Source organism: Solanum verrucosum, unplaced genomic scaffold (assembly GCF_900185275.1).
Source record: "Solanum verrucosum unplaced genomic scaffold, falcon-dt-bn FXZP01000114.1, whole genome shotgun sequence".
Taxonomy (NCBI): domain Eukaryota; kingdom Viridiplantae; phylum Streptophyta; class Magnoliopsida; order Solanales; family Solanaceae; genus Solanum; species Solanum verrucosum.
In genome coordinates, this window is record NW_026020769.1 from 83,985 (window position 1) to 102,522 (window position 18,538).

The 18,538-nt window shown below is 36.0% G+C and overlaps 1 protein-coding gene and 1 pseudogene across 1 annotated transcript; one reads left to right on the forward strand and one right to left on the reverse strand.

Moving 5' to 3' along the window:
• Positions 1-2,179: 2,179 nt before the first annotated feature.
• LOC125812812 (rhomboid-like protein 14, mitochondrial) lies at positions 2,180-7,993 on the forward strand (annotated as a pseudogene).
• A 537-nt stretch (positions 7,994-8,530) lies between these two features.
• LOC125812826 (proline-rich receptor-like protein kinase PERK8) lies at positions 8,531-9,821 on the reverse strand. Its single transcript, XM_049492286.1, has 3 exons — positions 9,720-9,821; positions 8,734-9,411; positions 8,531-8,624 (listed from the first exon to the last, which is right to left on the reverse strand). Exons 1-3 carry the CDS (start codon positions 9,811-9,813, stop codon positions 8,593-8,595), a joined length of 804 nt encoding a protein of 267 aa, XP_049348243.1. The 5' UTR covers positions 9,814-9,821; the 3' UTR covers positions 8,531-8,592.
• Positions 9,822-18,538: the final 8,717 nt, after the last annotated feature.

An 18,538-nucleotide genomic window follows, 5' to 3' on the forward strand; every position in this document is an offset into this window, starting at 1 on the left:
TTACAGGCTGGAGAGAAAACCACCAGTTACAGCAGCACTTGTTGTTGTGCTGCTAATAAAATTATATACTTAAGGCCCAGTTTTCTTCATTCTATACTTCCTACCATTAATGAAGTATGGTTTAATCCCCATCTCATTCTTTAGGTATGAACCCATTTTAATTTCTTGCTTTTTTTGCTATATTATATGGATGGATTTGGTGTGATGCTGGTATGGGTCCTTCGTGTAAAGACTACTTTTTCAGTAGAAGATTATGCCAGATTATATATTCAAGAGGTAGTCATACTTTATGGAGTTCCGGTGTCCATCATTTCAGATAGAGGTGCGCAAGTCACCGCACAATTTTGGAAGTCTTTCCAGAAAGATTTGGGTTCGAAGGTAAATTTGAGTATTGCATTCCATCCTCAAACTGATGGTCAAGTAGAGCGTACAATTCAGACTTTAGAGGATATATTAAGGGCGTGTGTGATCGATTTCAAGGGCAATTGGAATGATCACTTACCTCTCATCGAGTTTGCTTACAACAACATGGACCACTCTAGCATCCAAATGGCTCCCTATGAGACTCTTTATGGGAGAAGATGTAAATATCCTATTGGATGGTTTGAGGTTGGTGAAGCTGGGTTGATAGGACCAGAATTGGTTCATCAAGCTATGGAGAAAGTGAAGATCCTTCAAGAAAGGTTGAAAACAACGTAGAGTTGTCAGAAATCCTATATCGATATTAGGAGAAGAAACTTGGAGTTTGAGGTGGACAATTGGTTTATTTGAAGGTTTCACCCATGAAGGGTGTTATGAGGTTTGACAAGAAAGGGAGGCTTAGTCCCCGGTGTATTGTTCTTTACAGGATATCTAAAAGAATTGACAATGTAGCTTATGAGTTGGAGCTACCGTCAGAGTTAGCAACAGTTCATCCGGTATTTCGCATTTCTATGTTGAAGAAGTGTATGGGCGATCCTTCACTTATTATACTGACTAAAAATATTGGTATTAAGGACCTCCTATCTTATAAGGAGGTACCCGTTTAGATTCTAGATCGTCAGGTTCGCAAGTTGAGGACCAAAGAGGTAGCATCAGTCAAGGTTTTATGGAGGAATCAATTTATTGAGGAAGCTACTTGGGATGATGAGGAGGATATGAAGAAGAGATACCCACATCTCTTTCCTTTCGGAGAAATTCCAGACCAAGGTAATGATCTTTGTAAAACACTTTTTTAATTGATATGTTGTGTTGTGTTAAATTGCATGTTGGGTGTTTAGGATGGGTGTTAGATGTTACCATCCTTAGTTTGCTTAGAGTGATCTCATTCCAGGACGAATGTTTTCAAGGGGGAGATATTGTAACATTTCGATATTAGAAAGAGTTAAATCTAAAAAGAACTAATTTGGATAGAGCCTTGAGAATTTGGCAAGTTATGCTTAAGTTGTGAATTTTGGATCAACTTCAAATGACCATAACTTTTAGTATAGGATAAGTTAGGTGCCACATAAGATGTCAAATGAAAGGTCTTTGAACCTCTTTTCAACGCCACCAATTTTGCTAAATTTTGAGTTCGGATGAGGGAGATATACTTGTTTGAAGTCAGCCTGTTCAGTTAAGGAAATTTACCTGAATTAATGAGAGGTATTTTGGTATTTTCCTTACCCCATCAACTTTAAATGCTTTTAGTAATATTTTAGGGGTCTAAACTGATTTGAGTCAGTTTTCACAATCCTAAATACTCTTTGGATTTTGAGAGGAGTTCAAGAAGAGGACAAAAGGGAGAACGTTCAAGATTCTTGCAATCTTCGAGGGGTTTTCACCAAGGATTTGATCCTAAGAGGTATGTATGCTTCCATAGCGATGAGTTCGTTCACCCACATGCCAAACATGATTTATATTATCGAATTCATCCATAAAAATTGAGAAATTTGAGTTCTTGATGAGTGTTCACCCACACGCCAAACATGATTTATATTATCGAATTCATCCATAAAAATTGAGAAATTTGAGTTCTTGATGAGTGTTCTTGAAGTTTTGTTCTCCATTCTTGAATTATGATGTTTGGTTGAGTTCTTGAGGCAAAAATCTTGTCAATGAGTATTGTTCTTAAAGGTTTTAGAGTAGATTTCCATGTAAACAAGTTGAGTAAACGAATCTAAGAGGGTTCGGAAGAAACCAACTCGATTCTAGGCGAATTATGGTTAGAAAACGAGAAAGAAAAGTTCGTCGGATATTCTGGGCAGGGGCTGGCATGCCGCGCCAGCAGTGCGCCAGAACTGCGCCTCTAAAGTTCAAGGGATGGCGCCCCGCGCCACTCAGTGCGCTAGGGTCGCCTGCCCCGTCCTTTTTTTCGTCGGTTGTCCCGCCTGAGTTCTTTTAGTGTAACTATTGTATCACTTAACATAATTTATACAAAAATCTTACTAGTTTTAAAAGACCAAAATTGTTAAAAAAAATTGGAAAAATATATATAACTAAGATGGTAATAGAAGCAAAATGAATTAAAAAGTGGAGTTTTAATTTATTCAAATTTGAAGACCAAAAGGAATTTTTAAAAATATTTTGATATCAGAAAAATATTATATTTATCAATAAAAATAGTATTTAATAGTTGGTAAATATATTTTTAGGTAAAAAAGAATAAATTTGAATTATTTCTAATTGGTTAATAATGTTTTTAAATTAAATAAGTGGAAGTAGAACACTTTCGAATTATTTCTATATGTTAATGATATTTTTGATCCAATAGGTTGAAGGAGAATTCTAAACCATTTGTAATACTCTCTTCATTTTAAAAAGAATGATCTAGTTTTCTTTTTAGTTTGTTTAAAAAAGAATGATTTTTTTTTTTTGGTAACACTTTAACTTTAACTTTAACTTCAATTTAATATGTTTAAAATCACAAGATTAAATGACATTTTGATATATTTGACATAACTTTAATTTAAAAACACAAAATAAAATTTTTCTTTCTTATCTTAAACTCCTTCCAAGTCAAATTATGTCAATTCTTTTTGACGGAGGGTAGTAGTATTTTTGACAGATCCGGTCATCAATCGAAATTACAGGAAGGAGAAGAAGTATCTGGAATACTCTTTTCTTGTCGAACAAGATTCGCAAGAGAAATCCGAATCCCTTCAAAAACTCACCGCCATTTCAAAAGTTCCACAAAAAAAGACTGGAGAACTTTTTTGTTAATACAAATTTCAGTCAATTCATTTGTTTGTGCAGCTAAAGCAGAATCTCTCAAAATCAAGAATGGAAAGAGGAAGGGAAGATGGAGTTCACTTTCACGTGGGATGCTACCTCTATTAGCGCTGCATACAGTGACTGAATATTACAGGCTGGACAGAAAACCACCGGTTACAGCAGCACTTGTTGCTGCTAATACAATTATATACTTAAGGCCCACTTTTCTTCATTCTATACTTCCTACCATTAATCAAGTATGGTTTAATCCCCATCTCATTCTTAAGGTATGAACCCATTTTCATTTCTTGATTTTTTCGCTATATTATATGGATCGTGCATTTGTTGGATTGGGTGTGATGCTGGTATGGGTCCTTCGTGTAAATTGATCAAATTAAACTAAAAATTGGAAGAAGAACTTCATATACTTGTGTAATTGCTTGAAGGTGCTGTGTAGAAACGGGCTGCCATAGGTGGTGTGCAAAATTTTCAAACTAAACCAAAATTTTGCAAAAAATTATATTTGTATCTGAAAGTGATATATTCAGGGAGTTATACTAACTTTAGAAAATACCTAGATTTATGGGGAGACCATGGGCTTACATGTCCCATAATGTAGGCTATAAATTCGCCACTCTTTGGATTGACTTAAATAATTGATTATCTTTAACAAAGACATATTCTTAGCAAGTTCACACTTATTCGTAGAAAGGAATGGTGGGTGTTATGGTACTTTTGTGTTTGTTCATTTAGGGTGTTGGAGCCATCCTATGTTATTGAATATCTAAAAAATGACTATGCGACCAGTGTTGTCAAAGGTGAAAAGTGTTAAAAAAAATTCTCCACATCTATTGGGGCTTTAAGCACAAATCCAATTAACTCACAGGGCTTTTATTAGTAGAAATATATATGTAAAATGCAAGAAAAAAGTAACTTAAATTCATAATGATTTCCTTAACAATTGATATATCCTTTTACCAATCATATTTGTTGTTTAGTACCGCTCTATTGTATATAGTACTTGTGGACAATGAAGTGCATGCCTTAATACCTTGTGCCTCACTACTTAAGTGAGGCGAAGTGCCTACACTGAGCTTCAGGGATGAAGTGTGCCTCAGATGAACCTTTGACTTCACTTGATGCAACTCTTAATTCGTTTTATGCCTAAAAAAGGTTTATTTTAATCAGGTAAAAGGGTGTTGATGTCCAAGTTTGAAAATTGTATTGGACTGTCTTCGGTTTTGGCCTAAATATTCTGTCCCCTGGTGCTATCAAATTGAGGATTCTTAAAGCCCCAATTTGAGAAATGAAGTGGCTATGCCAACAGTTTTGGTGTTCTGTTTAATTTTTTCTATTTTATTGTTACACACACTTCAGCATATCATCTATCCAACAATCAGCAGCAAGAAAGGGAGAGGTACAACATAAAATAGAAGGTCTTAAAGAATTCATAGCCTTGAATTTTAACTTAACAATCAATTCTTCCCTTTCAAAAGCATCAACTCTCATCTCATATGTGGCAAATTAAGAAATTAGCTGTCCAATCACAATGATGAAGTCGGAAGTCTCTGTGTTGTATTTTGGCTGTCCAATCACAATGATGAAGTTGGAATTCTATGTGTTGTATTTGAGTGTTTCTTTGTATATATTGCATTATTTTTTCATGATAGATGGAGTGCCATTTTTTAACCCTACTCTAACATTACCACTCATGTTTTTATGTGGTTATCGAACAGGCTTTTATGTGGTTTTCCCTCTTAAATTAGTTGTTTTCACTATAACTCTGTCCCAGAACTTCTATTTCATTGTTTGATCGGTGCAGACAAAGATGCTCTCAGAATAATAATGTGTTTTTTCCATCATGAGTAGAAATGACATGGAAGGATAAGATGGCAGGCATATTTTATCTAACCGATGTGTCATATCATTGCATCAGGACATTTATGGTATCTCTTGAACAAGTGAGTGTAGAGTAATGGCCCTTGATATTACTGAAGAAAATGTCAATTCCTCCTTACAACTGATTGGGTGTGTGTTTAAGATTTACATGTTTCTGCTCTCTGCTATATATTGCTTGATTATTTTATTTTGGGAAAAAGAATAAATATACCCCCGAACTTTAAAAAATGGTATGTCAATACCCTTCGTAATACTTTTCGTTCATCAAAGCCCTTGCCGTCCAATAATCAGCACACATTTAGCCCTCCCACTAACGGAGCACTTATTGTGTACACGTGGCGCAATCCTACGCCACAACCCGAGTTGACCAATTTTTTAACCCAAATTTCAAAACCTACCCATAACCCATTTAACCCACCCGATTTACCCACAAATAAACCCTCTAAAATCCTAAAGAAAAATGAAAATCCTTATTGAATTCATCAAGACCCTGATAGTATCCCTATGAACATTAACATCATTTTTAATCTTCTTCGCACTTTGATAATCCACATACGCACCGCTAGCAACCGGCGGTAGGTGGCGGCGGTGGCCAATACCCACCCCATCCGTTATTACTGTGAGGATGATAATAAAGAGGATACTGATTTTGATATTTTACAGATCTAGTACCATAACTGGACTGACTGAAATTAAAAAGGTAATTCGAATTGGAAGGAGGCGGGTAGTTGGGTGGGGGAGGAGGAGTTAGTAAAGGATAAGGGTTTCGGGAAGGGGGAGGTGTTGTAGAAGCTGCAGGTACGGAGTAGGTTGGGTGGGGAGGTGGTGGGGGAAGGGAAGGAAAGGGCAGAGCAATAGAAGAAGAAGGCGGCGGCAGCAACAGAGGAGGAGGGTGGTGGAGGTGATGATTTTGATGCCTTTTACTCCATGAAATTCCCATTTTTTCTTCATTGCAGGAACCATAGGAACAGTAGAAGAAGAATTTTGAAGAAATCAACAGAAGAATTAGAGAAGAAGAATTACAAAAAAGAATAATGGAAAATGTGGGACCCACGTTGTTAAGGGAAAGTGATTAGTATGTTACGTTGTTGAAAAAATAATTTCAAAAATTAAGCTTTACAAAAACAATTCATTAAATAATAGGAGTATTACAATAAAATTCTTATTATAATCGTATTTTTTAAAACGTGTGTAAAGTTTAACATAAATAAATAAACTTTAGGATTTTAAAGAGTTTATTTGCGGGTAAATCAGGTGGGTTAATTGGGTTATAGGCGGGTTTTTGAAATTTGGGTAAAAAAATTGGTCAACCGGGTTGTGGCATAGGATTGCGACATGTGTACACAGTCAGTGCTCCGTTAGTGGGAGGGGTAAATGTGTACTGGTTATTGGACGGCAAGGGCTTTGATGAACGAAAAGTATGACGAAGGGTATTGACATACCATTTTCGAAAGTTCGGGGTATATTTGTCCTTTTTTCCCTTTTTTTTTTTGGACAAGACATCACTTGATATAGCTTTAAGGGAATGAGAGAGTCAGGTGATCAAAAGTTGTACTAATATTTTTCTCTGCTGTTCCATGATGTACAACATTCTTTAGTGTATTAATTGTGGCACCTTTCTGAAGTTTTGGTCCAGAAAGGATCTTGTGAGTGTTCATATGATGGTTACTTTTGGATGTATCATTTCAGTTCACATTTCTAACTCCATTTGTTCTTTCTGTAGATATTACTTTTTTCCTTAGTGCTAGCAGATCATATGGCCAACTGCTTTCCTGAGCTGCATGTTTTAGTTTTTGGAAGGTCATGTGTCATATTATTCTGTTATTATTTGATGAATAAATATTTTGATTTTGCTTGTGCAGTACAAGGACCTGGAACGATTCTTCCTGTCAGCATTCTACCATTTGGATGATTCTCACCTAGTCTACAATATGCTCTCACTTCTGTGGAAGGGGATTCAATTGGAGACATCAATGGGAAGTGCAGAATTTGCATCGACAGTTGCAGCCTTAGTTGCTATGTCCCAGGGCATCACACTATTGCTTGCGAAGTCACTTCTGCTGTTCTTTGACTATGAGAGGCCCTACTATCAGTAATATGCTTTGGGGTTTTCTGGTGTTCTCTTTGCCATGAAAGTTACTCTCAATGCACAATCAGATGATTATACATATGTTCATGGGCTGTTGGTACTGACTTGTTACGCTGCCTGGGCAGAACTGATTCTCATACAAATGTTTGTCCCTGGTGTCTCATTTCTTGGCCACCTTGGTGGAATACTTGCTGGCCTTCTGTTTTTGCGTTTAAAAGCATTGTATTCAGGTGCAAATCCACTGTGGACAATCATCAGAGGTCTTGGGCATGCACTGAACTGGCCTTTAAAGTTTGTGAACTGTTTATTCCGAAGGCAAAGAATTGGTGGTAGAGGAACCGTTGGCGGGAGACAGACAAGAGATACATCTCAAATGTGGAGATGCCAAGGATGTACATTTGATAATTCAGGCTGGTTAAGTGTTAGTGAGATGTGCAGCACAAGTCGTACTGATGATGTGCTGTCATCTCTTAGTTCAACAGATGAGGTTCAAGATCTATCATTGGATGAGTTGTGGCGTCAGAGAATTCAAAGATATGGTAGATGACAAGGGAGATTGGCTTAATAGCTTTCTCTGGAAGTGGTCATATTGACGTAGGATTGTAGATCCTGAAGATGCCATAAATGATATCTTGTATAATGGCTGTGCTTATAGTCAGAGAAAGCAGTAATTACCTTACTGTTCAGGTACAATAGCTGTTCCTCTAACGTATATAAAGCATGAAATTTTGTAGACATTGTGTTACCCTTTATCTTGTCATGCATCCAAAGAGAAGTTTCCGCTTTAGGTAATGCATGGGAATCCTTTGTTATGTCAAGCATTGACATTCTCTAACTTCCATTTTACTTCAATTGTGTTGTTGTGCTCATCACAATTTTGTCACAAATAGGTAGGATATTCAGCTTCCTGTACTTGACCAGTGTAATTACTAATTACCCTTCCCAATTAAGGTTGTTTGAACGGTATGAGTGTTATATCTATCTATAATAACTAGGAGCATCTTCAAAAAATTCCATGGGCATTGTGCATCGTTTTAGTCTCTTACTATATCTGTCATTAGCACACACTTTAAACGCCTGCTTTAGTGAAGGTAGCATGGATAGGTTGTATCTCTGTTGTATTTTGGATTAGGACTTTCTGGTTTAATTTCTTTGATCAGATAAATTCTTGATTGTTTAATTGATTATGTTTCATATAAATTGTGAAGTAGCAGTACATCACCATAGAGTTCCTCTACATTAAAGAAGCACAAAGAAACAAAAAAGCTACTAGAGCCTTATCAAAAAAAAAAAAAAAACAAAAAAGCTACTAGAGCCTTATTAGTCCTTTTGTAGTAAATAAAAATAACATATGCAAAAAACATCGTTTACGTCTGGTCTTGGACATGGCATTGTTGTACAGTCCTCTTGATCTCAAGTGTTGTCTTCCAAGATCAGTTGTACGTGAAATGACACTGATCATAACCTGTCAAATAAGAAACTGGGATGAGTAAGATGAACAATAAGACATGCTATTTTATACAACGATAACACAAAAATTCTTTCCATTGTATTTAATGGAGTTTGAGTCTTACTTGGATCAACAGTGACTAGCATGGCAGTGCCTCCAAAGTCACAAGTTCCTCCACCCTGCTTCTTTTTCTGCCAGTAGCTATTGAAAGCATAAGAAGCATGAGAAAGCAGAGTAGTCGGCTGGTAACACGCCCCATTGGGTTGTATGGCATCACAGCCAGCACCAGAACCACAAGCATAGTCCAATGCCTGCTGAATCAAGTCTGCTGGTACCGTTGGCTTAGCCACACACCAAACAGCATTTTCAGGTTTCTTAGAAGGAGGTGGTGATGATGAATGACTACTATTTGGTGGTGGCTGATTAACTGCTGGTGGCTTAGGTGCATTATGCTGTGGGGTTTGTGCAGTTGGAGATGGTGGTGGAAGAGTGGGAAGTAAAGGTGTTGGCATAGCACCAGGAGTAAGAGGAGGAGTGATTGTCCCATATGGAGATGAGTTTTGTGGACTCGGTGGCACGGACTTCAAAGGAGTAGGAGGAGTGGATATCCCCAATGGAGGAGAGTTGATTTGAGGACTAACTGGTGGTACAACTCCTGAAAGAAGAGGAGGAGGAGGAGGAGGAGGAGGAGGAGGAGAAGTATAGGTTCCATATGGAAAAGAGCTTTCTGGACTAGTTGATTCAACCTGGAGGAGTCGTAAACGCTGGTAACGTCCAAGGCTAGGAGTAATCCTGGCTCTATCTGCATTTTCCGGCAAAAACAAAGGCACATGAATTTAGCAGCGGATTAAACTTGACGTTTGTTATTATGAGGCAATTTATGTATTAGTTTATGCACAGATTATTATGCAAGGTGTAGTTATTCTAATACATGTATAATATTTCTCCTAACGAGCGAGTTGACAAGTTGAGCAGAACCCAAACCCTGATATGTACGTGCGGAAAACAAATAGGGAGGGGTTGAGTTAAATATACATTTGATGAGAAGCTATCTATATTCTCTCAGCTCAATACCACAACATTTGAATTTTCTTGTATTTGCATACTTACCACTTAAACCAAAGGGACTTGAGGCTACTAGCACTTGATATGTGCTTAAGGCTGCAAGAATGTAGAATTTCATAATGCTGCTTCTTGAATCCATGATAGTCTCTTGAGCTCTGGTAGGCAGCTACAAGTATTGAGACCTGAGAATAAGAAGAGGTAAAGTGGGGTCCTCGAACAGGTAAAAGTCATAACACAGTAAAATTATATTTTGCTTTACAAGCCAAGCCAGAATATATGTTTTCTTCCAATGTCAGGAAACTAACTAGTAAATTAAACAAAAAAGGTACTCCTATCAAGCAATAGTTTCTTTTCGAATCTATCTTTTGCTTCCCACCTACTCCAATTTAGCCTGCTCCTAGATGCAACTTTCACATAAACATTGAGCTTTAATGCAAAAGCCATGTACAACACAAGAATTCAACCTTAATACTCTACAACCACACTTCTTAATTACTTTTATTTCATCATCAAGGATTACAATCATTCTCCAGCCAAAACAACACTCAAAATTTTAAGTAAAGCTATGCCACAACGTAACTAAGCTAACATGCAAAAATGTAGGATGTGTGTCTCTACTTGTTCAATTTTATATAAGTTTTCAATAAAATATACTTGTCTTGTCCCATATTAGTTGTAATATTTCGCTTTTCGAGAGTCAAAGTATGTTAATCTAAATAATTTGTTTTATATATATCATGTTGACATGAGAAAATTGTAACTTGTAGTACTTTTCGTATAATTTTTGAATATATAAATTTTAATTTTTAAATATCGTACTCCCCGTCTCAATTTGTGTGAATTTGTTTGATTGGACATGAAATAAGAGAAAGAAAAAGGAAAAATTACCTATATGCACACCTTTTTTTCCCCGTAATTCTCATTATTCCCTACCATTTCTAAAATTTTTCAAATCCCTTATTTTGAGAACAACACAAAATTTCTGGGTACATAACTCACACTCCCCAAACCCATGTTTATCACTTCCTAATTTCACTCCACAAATCTCTCCAATTTTTTATTTCCATGATCTTTTCAATTAATTTCTCCATTACGTTTATCACTTTATCCTAATTTGAATTTCAAAAGGTTTCTCTCTCCTAAAAATCAATTTCAAACTTGTTAATAGGTAGTTTCATCTTCTTCACTTTGTTGTTCTTTGTTTTTTTTTCCATCAATTTTTCTCTTTCATTTTCTTCTTCATCGTTTTTTCGCTTTCATTTTCTTCTTCATCTGTTTTCTTTAAATTTTTCAATGGTACTTCTTATTCATCTATAAATTTTTGATATATATGGATGATGATCCATCTTTTAGTATTGAGATTGTTTAAATAGTTTCAACCACTTACGATAATGTACATTGTATATTTGATTCTGACGATGAATATTTTATTCAAAATAGATCTAAACAAAGAAACAATCTATCATTCATGAAGAGTTTGAGATTGGAGAAGTCGAAGAAGGATGCATGCTCAAGTTCTAAATTTACTGTTGAAAAAATGCTCAAGAAAAATAAGGAAAAAGTTGGATCTGTCATTACACGACCATCACTGCCAAGAATATAGATTTTCAATCTATCTCCTTTATTTTGATTCTTAAATTAATATTTGTTAGTGTTATTACTGATCCAATACATCGTTGATACAATAGTGTTTCTTTATTATTTTAAGATATTTCTACTCAAGTTTTAGAGTTTTTTTTCTTCCAAATCTTGTCTATTTTGACTTTAATTTTCAATATATTTAGTTGTTAATTCTAGTAAGTATCAGATTCATCAATGATACACACACAATCATATTTTTTCATTAGTTGTAAGTTGTTCACGATACATTTTATATAAATCACTACCATGTATATCTTAAACATGTATCAACTTTATAACTTAATTTTTTTCGCTGTGATACATTAATATCTACACTTTATTATAGCTTACACATAACATTTTGTGATCACTCTGTATTAGATACATTACTATCAAACATAAAATCATACATTATATAAATAATGTATCTGGAACATAATAGCTTGTACCAAATTCTTAAAATTTTACATCTCTTTACAATGTGAACAAATTATTACCAATCAGAAATATAGATAAAATTGAAAATTGTAACATCTCAATTTATTGTATCAATAATTAATAAGCTAACAATACTTTGTAATGTATATATTTGTAACACTGAAAAAATCTATTAATTGAAGTGTTACAATTTGAAAATTATTAATTATTAATCTGAAACATCACAATATTCTAAATAAAAACTTTGTCAACCATCTTTCGAAAAAGAAAGTACAAGTTCTTCGATTGTGTTCTTCTTATCTACTACGCCCGCAACAGTTTATGTTTGTGGTTAGCTTTTCATCTGGATTTTTCTCCCTTCTTTTTCTTGGTCGTCCAAGCATCCTTTTGTATCTTGGTGGCAAGACAATTTCTTCCAAAATGCATTCTGGAACTGACCAATTGTCCTTATTCGACATTGAATCCTTTATGTTCACTATTGAAGTACCTCAATTTGAATATATCCGAATTTTTCCTACCAGATGTCTTCAATCTCCAACAATAGTCTTCCAAAAAATACACTAATACATAGCTGTAATTGTACCAAATACATTAAAAAGAAGCATTGTTTCATGTATCATTCAAAAAAAGAAGTTCAAGCTACATTATTATCAGTATTCTTAATGGACCATAAATACACTTAGTGGCAAAGACATATTATTGTCCACAACAAATTATATGTGTCAGATACACATCAACTAACTGATACATTTCATACCTTTGTGTCTTAATTACCCATGCCTCTATACTGATACATTACAAAAATAAGAAGACCGAATTAACATGTACATGATACTTTATAATAACCACACATTGATACAGAGATCTAAAAATCCAACACATATGCGACAAACTAGTAATGTATCAAGTTGTAACTAGCAATGTATCATGACTAATTTATTAACAAGCACATTCAAAAAATAATAAAAAAGTGTGTCTTAATTACCCATGCCTCTATAATGATACATAACAAAAAATAAGAAGAACGAATTAACATGTTCTTGATACTTTATAATAACCACACATTGATACACAAATCTAAAAATTCAACACATATGCGACAAACTAGTAATGTATCAAGTTGTAACTAGCAATGTATCACAACTAATATGTTAACAAATACATTAAAAAAAAGAAAAGAAAGTGTGTATCTTAATTATCCATGCCTCTATAATGATATATTACAAAAATAAGAAGAATGAATTAACATGTATCTGATACTTTATAATAACCACACATTGATACACAGATCTAAGAAGCTAACACATATGCGGCGCACTAGTAATATATCAAGTTGTAACTAGCAATGTATCGTTAATACATTAACAAACACATTAAAAGAAAGTGTGTGTCTTAATTATCCATGCCTCTATAATGATACATTACAAAAAATAAGAAGAACCAATTAACATATACATGATACTTTATAATAACCACACATTGATACACACATCTAAAAAGCCAACACATATGCAGCAAACTAGTAATGTATCAACTTGTAACTAACAATGTATCACGACTAATATATTAAATTTAATCCATTAAGCTGTCTGCTTGATTTCCTTCTATAATCTTTCATCTTTAATTTGTTTTTAGCTCAAAACTTTTTCATCTTTACAACAATTTACTCCTACAAATAAAATACACTATTTAGCACAATCCATAAAATTCATGCTCAAAAAGGATAATTAAAAGATCAAATATGAGGAAACTGATGATTAAATATATATAATAGCCTCACATAAATAAGTGCCCCATGAGTCCTGGACTGAGAGAGCGAGTGTGTATCATTAGGATATACATACATTATCTTACATGGCATTTCATTTTTTTGCATTGCACATTATTACCATTTGTGAACTTATGAGTTCATTCGTGGAACTTGTAATTGATGAACTTGATGTTGATGATCTATAAAAGTTGAAGTGTCGTTATTGAGCTATGTTCTTTGTAAATTATGAACTGTTAGGTTTGATTGATTTTGTGTGGGTTGTTGTTGTAGAGGTTCAATTGGAGTTTTAGTAGTATTCGTATTCTTACTTTACTTTGTATTTAGTAGTTTTCTAGTCGAGTATTGTGTTGTTTGGTACTCACTCCTTGCTTCTACACTTGTGTTGGTTACATGCCCTGATTTTCATGATTATCCTTCCTCTATACTTCGTCCTAGGCTTTACTGTGGTCTTATCAAACCCTCTTGTTCCTTATGTATGTACTTGTTCTACTCTAGAAACAATGACATTGAGACTTGCATTTTTATTCATTTCTATTGTAATACATTAGAGTCTCATACACGTGACAATCATGTTTTGGGTTTTTTTAAAAAGTTGATTATGATTTCCCATATTATTATATGGTGTTGGACCTTTATTCTTGTTTTGCTTCCACATTTATTGTTATTATTTAGGTTTTAGGCTGACTTGTCTTAGCGGGATACGACGAGTGTCATCACGTCCATTTTTGGGTCATGAAAGATGGTATCTGAGCCCAAGTTCATAGGTCTCACGTGTCGTATGAAGACGTCTGTACTTATCTTCGAGAGGCTTTGAAGACTAATAGGAAACTTTCTTTTTGTTTATTCCTTCTTATCATGAGTGATTACTTTAGCTAGTACTAAGTGTGGAATGATATCTTGGTGGATTGAGAGTACTAGATCTTCTATTGGTGGTAGTGAAGGAGAGGTAGTGCCTGAGCCAGTTATTGAGACCCCAACTAGGGGTAGGAGTCAAACCCGAGCTAGATGATGTGTTTGTGGAGTGACACCAGCCAAAGGTCATGCCCATAGCGTGACACCATAAAGAGGTTGTGACACATAGTTCTCTCCTGAGCCAGAGGTTGATGAAAGAGAGGACCTGCACCATTGCTTCAGAATACCTTATTGAGGGTGTTGGTGTGCTCGAGAACTTTACTCAGCGTGGTGGTACGAGAGGTACACCACGGGGTTCACAGACTAGAATAGGGGCTCAGACCTAGAGTAACATCAAGTTCCAATGGATCAGGTGGGTCAACCACTAGTTAGTCCCGTGGTTGAGGTTTTCCCTGTATCGGCAATTAGGGTTCAAGGTGATACCTTAGTGGTTCCGACAGAGGATGAGCACCACAAGTATGAGAGGTTTCGGAAGATGGATCCACCCTAGTTTCTGTGTGGAAAGAGAGAGGACACTCATGAGTTCTTGACCACTTGGCGAGAGTTACTGGAGATTGCGGGGTTAGTCGAGTCACATGGAGTCTAGTATGCTACTCTCAAGTTTTGTGGGGCAGTGAGAGAATGGTGGAGAGTTTATTGGGGGTCCTTGCCAATTGGATCTCCACTAGTGACTTCAGAGATATTTGCCAGTGTCTTTTATGACCGCTTCATTCGTTGGTACGTGAGAGAAGACAATCGTCTTAGATTTGAGAGTTTGAGGTAGGGAAGCTTCACTGTTACTGAGTATAAGGCTCACTTCTATAAGCTATCTAGGCATGCCCTATCCAATATCCCTAATGAGGAGAAGAGAGTTTACAGATTTGTGAGGGGATTGACTTATTCCATCAGCTTGGATGTGTTTAGATCAGCCCATGATGGGGCTTCCTTCCTGTCCATTGTGAGCACTGATTAATAAAGTTTCAAAGACACTTCATCTAATACTAAGCGTCAACGATCATTAGTTAGTAATAAAACCCAACTAGTGAGTTATGGTTGAGTCCTAAGGGAGTGGTTTGTAATAGAGAATCAATAGAAAATCAAGAATTTTCTCAAGTCAATCATAGCTAAAAACATTTACGAAGAAAAACATAATTCAAGTTTGGGGTGACATAAGTGTCAAATATCAAGGGGTTTGTAGTCGATTATCAACTAAAACAACAAATAACACAAAAAATACGAATATAGAGACGGGTTCTTGGGATGTGATTGGATTATGGGCTAAGGTAAACAACTGGGTAATTGCTATTAATAGTAAACTGCAACAAATCAGTCAATAAGCTAGACTTTAGTGGGGATAGACTTTCTTTCGAACAATTTACCCCGAATCAAATTGGTTTCTCTCAAACACCAATAAGCAACAATTAAGCACAACCTTCGCTTTAGTCCATTCACTCTCTCGAGCTGAATGTGTGGAAAAGGGTTTAGGGTTCACTCTCTCGAGCTGAACCCATGACAACCCAATACCCACATACCATCGATTCAGTAATTTTTGTTTTAAAACCTCTCTCTCTCGAGCAAGCCAAAAACACGAAATTAAGATTGTATTTACAACTACAACCCATTAAGTTCAACTACAATAACTGAACAAAATCACCTTTAAACAACAAATAAACTATCAATTAACAATACCTAGCAGTTAAATCAACCCATAATCACATAATCACATCCCAATAATTGGGGTTTTAGTTAGACATGGTAAAAAGGTAGAAATCGTTACCAAATTTTGTTTCCATCAACTGGGTAAGATTAATATTGTCTTTACAAAGGTCCAAGATGAAGAATCTTCAACATCCACTTCCAATTTCTTAGAAATGGAAATCTTCAAATTTTCAAAGCTAAGGAAAAAAATGTCTCTCTATTAGTTCTAAGCTCTAAACTTCAAAAACTCAATAAAACTGAAAACTATTGAATATTAGATACTAAACAAAGAATTTAAAAATGTATTTATAGTTGCCCAAAAATGTACTGCGAAGGATCAGTCGGCGCAATAAATCGAGATCGCCGATCCACTCAGCGATCCGCCCTTTGGTCATGTTTGTCTCCGTTTTGCTTTGGCCTTCAACATCTTCAAGTTCTTTAACTTTGGGTGATATGACACTGCATCGCAGAACCGTTTGGTGACACGCCGACTGGTCCTTTCCATCACCGATTTGATTTTCTCCTTCAGGGATTGGCACTTTGGAACATTAGGCAAACTCATGGCCATTCGGCGACTCGCCCAATGGTTTAGGCGATCCTCAGGTCTTCTTTTTTTCATTCTTTCAGATGCCTTGTTCCTTTTTTCTCATTAGTGTCCATGCTTTGTTCCTCAATCCAAATACCTAAAATTCAAGTATTTACATCAGTTATTGGCACAAAATATGCATTTGAGGACACTAAATCTATTAAAATAAAGCCCAAAATGAGTCCAAATCATGGACTCATCAAGCACCACCAAGAAGGCGGAGTTGATGGAGAGAGAGAGCGGTTTAGTGACCCTAAGAGCCCATTTAGATTGGCTTAAAAGTTGGTCAAACCTACTTTAAGTCATTTTTAGTTTTTGGAAATGTTTGTAAAGGTTAAAAATAAGTTAAAAATGACTTAAAAAAAAGTTAAAAATCAATAGTGGGTCTCCCCTACTTTTTTTTCAACTTAAAAGTCATTTAAGTTTGATTTTTTATTTTTAGACTTAAAAACTACTCTTTTAAGCCAATCCATACGGACTCAAAGAGGGCCCATTCATCCTATCAGTTTGCTGGTGTCTCTTTTGGAGGATGGGGATTCTATAGAAGGAGTGGCTCCTTCCTGCATTGGGGACCAGTCCATGCTTCTATGTTGAAATCTGAGGTGGTCAGTCAACTTGTGGTTCTCATAGCGCAAGTCAACATTCACATGATTCACAATAGCGATCTGTGGGGTCAGGCAATTATAGTGGTCCTTCAAGATCATCAAAAAAGTGCCAGAGTAAGAGATTTTTTTTAGTTATGTAGATCCAAATCACATGATTGGCAGTGTCCTTTGTAGAGGGGTCGAGACGGACCCAATCCTTCGGTCCATACAAAGTCATTAAGACCACAAGCCAGAGGTCAGGGTAGAGTTTAGTCTGGTAGAGGTGGTAGGACTTCTAGTAGTGGTGCTACAAAAAAACAAAGTGCGGGTAGAGGTACCACCCATACTGGGGGTGGTAGATGAGGTCAGTGTTATGCATTCCAGGGAGACCCGAGGCTGAGGCTTCTGATGCAGTTATTACATGTATCGTCCTAGTTTGCCATCAATATGTATCTGTATTGTTTGATCCAGGGCCTACTTTCTCATATGTGTCTTTTTCATAGTTTGCAGTTGGGTTTGATATGATGTGTGATAATATGTTTATGTCTACACATGTTTCTAGATATGTGAGTGAGCCCTTAGTGGTGGATCAAGTCTATCGATCCTGTCTCGTTCCTTTGGCGGGGTATGACACTTGAGTAGATTTGATTATTCTGGGTATGGTAGAGTTCGATGTCATCTTGGGTATGGATTGACTATCTCGTTATTATGCTATTCTTAACTGTAATGTTAAGACTGTGACCTTAGCCTTGCCTAGTGTTTCGAGGCATGAGTGGAAGGGTTCTAGTGGTTCTTACCCTAGTAGGGTTATTTCTTTCATCCTTGCTTAATGATTGGTAAATAGCGGGTGTTTTTCCTTCCTAGCCTTCATCCAGGACAATAGTGTTGAGTCACCCCCCATAGAAATCATTCTTGTGGGGAAGGAGTTTCAAGATGTGTTCCCTTTTGATCTTGCAGGCGTTCCTCTTGATAGGGATATCAATTTTGCTAGTGACTTGGAGCGGGGCACTAAGCCCATTTTTATTCATTCCTGTCATATTGCCCCAACTAAGTTGAAGTAATTGAAGGATTAGTTACAGGACTAGTTGAGTAAGGAGCTTATTCATCCTAGTGTTCACCTTGGGGTGCCCCAATATTGTTTGTGAAGTAGAAAGACGGGAATATGAGGATGTGTATTGACTACTGACAGTTGAACAAGGCAATGATGAAGAACAAGTATCCTCTCCATGTATTGGTGACTTATTTCATCAGCTTCAGGGAGAAGTGTTGTTCTCTA

Coding starts and splice junctions, on each gene's coding strand:
- LOC125812826 (XM_049492286.1), bottom strand. CDS start 9,813: ATGGATTCAAGAAGCAGCATTATGAAATTCTACATTCTTGCAGCCTTA. Junction 9,412..9,719: donor AAGTCCCTTTGGTTTAAGTG/GTAAGTATGCAA, acceptor CGGAAAATGCAG/ATAGAGCCAGGATTACTCCT. Junction 8,625..8,733: donor GCTAGTCACTGTTGATCCAA/GTAAGACTCAAA, acceptor CTTATTTGACAG/GTTATGATCAGTGTCATTTC.